At 41.1% G+C, this 5587-nt stretch overlaps 1 protein-coding gene across 1 annotated transcript in view; it reads right to left on the reverse strand.

Annotated features, from left to right (window-relative positions):
• Window positions 1-4543, reverse strand: part of LOC103371945 (phosphoribosyl pyrophosphate synthetase-associated protein 2) — a 10743-nt gene extending 6200 nt beyond the window's left edge. Inside the window, exons 1-3 of the mRNA XM_008301441.1 lie at window positions 4447-4543; window positions 1751-1911; window positions 441-493 (exon numbers count right to left, since the gene is read on the reverse strand). Of these exons, the coding sequence (XP_008299663.1) occupies window positions 441-493; window positions 1751-1833 (136 nt within the window). The 5' untranslated portion in view covers window positions 1834-1911; window positions 4447-4543. The remainder of the gene's footprint in view (window positions 1-440; window positions 494-1750; window positions 1912-4446) is intronic.
• Window positions 4544-5587: the final 1044 nt, after the last annotated feature.

Genomic DNA, 5587 nt, shown 5'->3' on the forward strand with positions numbered 1-5587 from the left:
TTTTGGATTGTGGACAGAACAAGACATTCAAGGACGTCATCTTGGGTTCTGGAAAACACTGGTCGAAATGTTTCGCAATATTCTGATAGACCAAACAACTTAAAGATTCAAGATTCGTATAGATTCTTATAGATTAATCGCTAAAAAAAAATCAACAGATTAATTGACAATGAAGATATATTTCTGTCAATCCTTGAATCAATACATCAGCTAACTGTTTCAACTCTCCTGATAATAGCCGTCTCCATGCAGATGACACAACTTCGTATGCTCACAACTCTTCTCTAGCTCCAGCCATGTCTAGGACGGTCTGCATTTCCAAACACTTGCCGTCGAAAGTCCATTTATGTCATTGCACTTCCAGAATGTTTTCCACCCTGAACATGTTGCAGGTGCACTTTCCTTAACTGACACTACTTTTTTTAAAAACACTATCTTACCTCTGTTGGCTTCCTGGTACACCTGCACCTTGCCAAGCTCCACCCCCAGCCGCCTGGGAAACAGAAAATGAAAATTGGCGTGGTAGGAAAAACACTGTAGGTAAAACAATACAAAAATAAACGACTACTTAGACTTGTGCTAACATGCTGTGTTTTCGTTCCTCACAGACGCACACCTCCAACTTTTAGCGTCTGATACGCCAAGCCAAACACTGTTTGTTCTATAAACACGCTCCGACGTTCTTGTGTAAACCAAGCTTCCATTTCAGTTAGGCGTCGCAGTCCGTTAATGTTTTGTTTAAACTTAACACGATGAAATGTGAGCGACGCTGCTCATCCTGCAGCGAGAAAACTGGAGTTGTTATTTTAAAAAGGAGGCCCACTGGTCACTGTTTAAGCTGAGAGGAGGGATAAAAAATAGTCTAAATATTGAAGGGAATGTCACAGAGTTGCAGATTTAAAGGACGTCTCATGCAGTATTTGCATTAGATATAAAGCTGCTATCAATGAACGTGCACGCTTCTGATTTAAAAACACTTTGCAATAGCTCAGGAAAGACGCATATTTTGCTCATACTGCTCTTACTAGTTCTTGCAGGTGTTTAGGACCCATGAGATCATAATTTAAGGTGACTCTTTAGACAAATAGCCAAAACTGGAGGTGTGCCGTCTCCCTATGTGTCGCAGTAACCCTTTCAAATAATTTCCCTCCACAGACCAGATTTTATTTGCATTCCAAAAGCTGTGTACTTAACAAGGCACCTTCTTCTACTGCGGACTCCTGGATAATTATGAGCAAGAAAAGGAAACACAAAATCAACCTTTTTAAGCAGATTTAGGCTCCCATAGTCGACTCAAGAAAAATACAACGTCTGCACCTCCTTTGAGCAAGTTGAATATTTAGTTGTTTACACACATTAGCCAATACTGGAGCACTATGACTTCTAGCCAGGGGGTGTATTCCTGTATGAATGAAGCTGCTGCAAATAGTCGCTCTGAATTTGAATATTTTTTGCAAAGTATATTTTTCTGTGTCCTGAATGTTTGCCATGAAGCTTTGTGTGGTTAGCTGCATCGTAAACACAGCGCTGTGCAGTAATTTAGATGGAAAGCACGTCCGATTTTAGCATCGAGGAAGCCTGAGTACAAAAAAAACAAATGCACTGAAGAGTTTTAACGTTGCTTCTTGACATCTGACGTGATGGAGGTGACAGACCTGTTCCTCAAGGTCTCGCATGAACTGTTTACTCTAAAGAAACCCGTCTTGCCTGCATAACTGTTTTTCGTGTTTGTGTCAGCAACGCTACTCACTCCGCAATCCTCTTGCCCAGCTCGCGGCTCGCGGGGTGCGAGTTGGCGGTGAAGATGACCAGGCCGCCCTTCGTGTGGTTCATGTCTCTGGGGTCTCGGCCGCTACTCTCCCCACACTCAGGCAGTGGATCCCTGGGCACCCACGCTGCACTGAGCCCTTCCTGCAGGGGAGGGAGGAGCGATTACTTCCGTTCAAATCAACATGTCAACCGTCATGTGTCAAGTAGAAGAGGAACAGGAAACGCAGCCTGGTTAGCAAGATGTGCAGTCAAGAAGCTAGTTTCAGTGACAGCAGCATCATGTGACGCGCTACGGCAACTTTAATGCCTTATTTTAAATTAAGACTCATGGGTTCTAGGGCTGCACAGAGTACAGTTTCAGTTTTGGTATCGTTGTGTGTGCAGTAGTCAAATCACAGGCGATGCAGTAACTCAACTTTTTCTGCTGCTTGATGCAAAACTTTTCCACGACTAATCTACAGTCGAATGTACTTACATTAAAGAGTATTTTTTTAGTATTATTCACAACACGCATAGTTTGTTGACACAGCAAACTGAGCGAGGAACAAGAGAGAAACACTAAAAAAGGAAGATTTAGTTGCAAAAGGAAACGTCAAATGTCTAGAAATATTTTGCCGACAGAAAAAGTGTTCAACTGATCAGAAAGAGGTACTCTGTCATTGCAAGTCCACGAAGCAACCCAACTAATTTGCTTCACTATTTAAATTGGCACCACGAAGCTCTGTGTGACAAATGCAAAGGCGGATCTGCAAGAAACTATTTTGGATGTCATGTGAAAGGTTCTAAACGTCTTTGCAGATGCACTCCCCTACAAAAATCAGACTAATAGTTTTGATTGTTTTTTCCCCCCTCAAATATTTATTTTAAATTTCAGCTTGTCAAAGTTCATGTTTTTTATATTGTAGTACATATTGTGGAATTTCTTTTTTGGTTGCGTTGTTTTCCAGTATTAGGCAGCCTTAGAGCTACATGTCCATGTTTAACACACTGTGTGCATCGTCTCCTACGATTAACATCCATCCATCATCTATACACTGCTTAATCCTCACTAGGGTCATGGGGGGCTGGAGTCTATCCCAGCTGACTCAGGGTGAAGGCAGGTTCACCTGGCCAGGTAACCAGTCTATCACAGGGCTACACTTAAAGACAGACAACCAAGCACACTCACATTCACACCTACGGACAATTTAGAATCACCAATTAACCTCAACATGTTTCTGGACTGTGTGGAAGGAAGCCAGAGAACCCGGAGAGAACCCACGCTGCACGGGGAGAACATGGAGTGTCCTCACCGGGATGCGAACCGGCGACCTTCTAGCTGTGAGGCAACGGTGCTAACCACTGCTCCACTAGAATCAAATGTGCATTACAGAATTTCTGATTAACTACTGCCAGGTGCTTCTTAAATATATTTAAAATCAAACCAATCATCAAGAAATAGAACCGCTGCGACTTCCACCTCCTTCAGCACGTACTAAAATCCACGTCCCTTTCACATATTACATTTATTTTCTTTTTATACACACTATACTACTCTTTGTGCTGCCTTACCAATTTCCTTTTAAGCGTTTACTATGTCCTTTCTTTTAGGTTCATTTCAGGGCTCTAACTAATGATTATTTTTTGATTGTCAATTAGTCTGTCGATTATATTAGTCTATTACAGTCCCGATTCACTGACTGCATATATAGGATGTCAGAAAATAGTGAAAATGTGGGAAAAAATCAGCCTGAGTCGACGTCCTCAAATGCCTTTTGTTGTCCACGACCCAGAGACATTCAGATGATTCACACAGAGGAGGAAAGACAAAAGTTATGTGGATGGAATCAGAGAATTTTGACCTTTTTCCCCCTAAACAATCACTCCAGCTGATTATTCTGTTGTAAGCAGAGCTGATGATCAATGTAATAGTTGATGACTAATCAATGTATTGTAGGAGCTGTAGTTACTTTGCCTTTTGGAGTACACGTCTGTTGTTATTTATGAGGCTATTTGTGTTTTTTATGGGCATATAAATGCGATCGTGTACAGTAGCTGTGGCAAAAGGCTTCAGTCCGTTTGTTTGTACATATGAGCAGAACAATAACAGAGCAAACAACAAGGCTGGGCTCCTCTGAGGTACCATATGCAGCCATGTGCGGCCAGAACATGTGCGACTGGACCCGTCTGGATGGATCATTAAACCCAACGTGTATTCTAGCCTTCCGTGTCGTTTTAGGAGGTCACAGCTGTTAAATAATCAACATCCGAGCCTTTAATAATAGACGCTAGAAATCCCACCAACAGTCACGTTAGCTTGCTGCTAAGCTAACAGGACAACACAGGATTGTGTCGTTCACGGAGCCGCTAATAAACCCGAGAACTGGCTGTTTTTATGAAGCGAAACCGTGCTTGTAATGACTAATGTATAAACGCGTTGTGACTGATATAAAAGTCCAAAGAGCAGCGCCGGCTATGATGAGCTGTTGGGCACATAGCGGCATGCTAGCCAACGGTAACACACGAGTACTAACGCGATAGCTCGCTGGAAATAATCTGACCACAGCAAAGCTCTCGACTGCGCGAATTGATTTTTCATGCGTCGCAAAGCAAATATTTCTGTGCGCCAGGCCGCAAAAAAAAAACAAAAAACGATAAATTATGGAAATTCAAACAAAGAACAATAGAAGTCCTCACCAGCTTGCGTGTTAGGTCCGGTTACAACCTGCAACCAACAGTATTTGATTGTTCGAGCCTCCAGCACTTTCAACCTGTTCGCCTCACTCTCCGGCTGCCTGCGATGTTGGCCTGTGACGGACGCGCGGCTCCGCCAATCAGAGGCCAGAACGCGGAGAAGGGGCGGTGCTCTGATGCGTTCAAAGGCTCGTTTTAAAAAACCGTAAATAATGCGATTTGGGAGAGAAGTAATTCATCGTTGGGAATAAAGCTGCTGATTTCAGCGAGGTCTCAATTTTAAAATGCAAAGATTGTTTTTTTTAAAGCAAATTTTATATATGTAGTGTCGTTTTCCCTTTTAGCCTTTAATCACTAAATCTAATTTGAGATTGCTTTAAATGGAGGTGTGATACGTCCCTGAATATTGATGGATATTAAACTCAACTGTTGGAAGTACACAGCATTTTTAGTGGGTATTTACAGGTTTGTAGTTACAAAAGTAAATGTACAATCTGGAAAAGGGACATCTTTGGTCATAATAATGTTCTATCCTTAACTGTAAACAATAATAATAATAATAATGACAATAATGAGAATAACAATAATAACAATAATAATAACATCAGCTTTATTTTCATTGTACATAATATACAACAAAATTGTTTATTCTCCTCTTGTAAAGTGTTTAAAGTGAGACACATTACAGTCAGTCATAGCTTCACACACAAACACAATTGCACACACATACCACACTAATGAAGTATAAGGAATTAAAAGTATGACATGGATTGTACATAAGCGTATTGTTCAAAATGTTACATCAACGTACCTCAAAACCACTGCTTTTAATTATTGTTTTCTCACCACTGAAATGAGTTCAGTGCTAATTAATTATTAATATTAAGCTCACTGTTGCTGATGAAAAAACCTAAAATCAAAATGGACTATATTTGGTGGTGTATTGAGTTGACTGATACCCCTAAAACCAATATCAGTGTGGCAATGTCACATATTTACATTTTTTCTACATCAGAATAGCCCGTTCTCGAGCACACCAGCTCACCTGCGACTCTGCTAAAACACTGTAAAACGACTTGATGGCAAGTTGTAATGTTGGAGTAATTCAGCCGTGCATGCTAACAGTTAAACAGAAAGTAGCTGA

This window comes from Stegastes partitus, unplaced genomic scaffold (genome assembly GCF_000690725.1).
Source record: "Stegastes partitus isolate 25-593 unplaced genomic scaffold, Stegastes_partitus-1.0.2 Scaffold1672, whole genome shotgun sequence".
NCBI classification, from domain to species: domain Eukaryota; kingdom Metazoa; phylum Chordata; class Actinopteri; family Pomacentridae; genus Stegastes; species Stegastes partitus.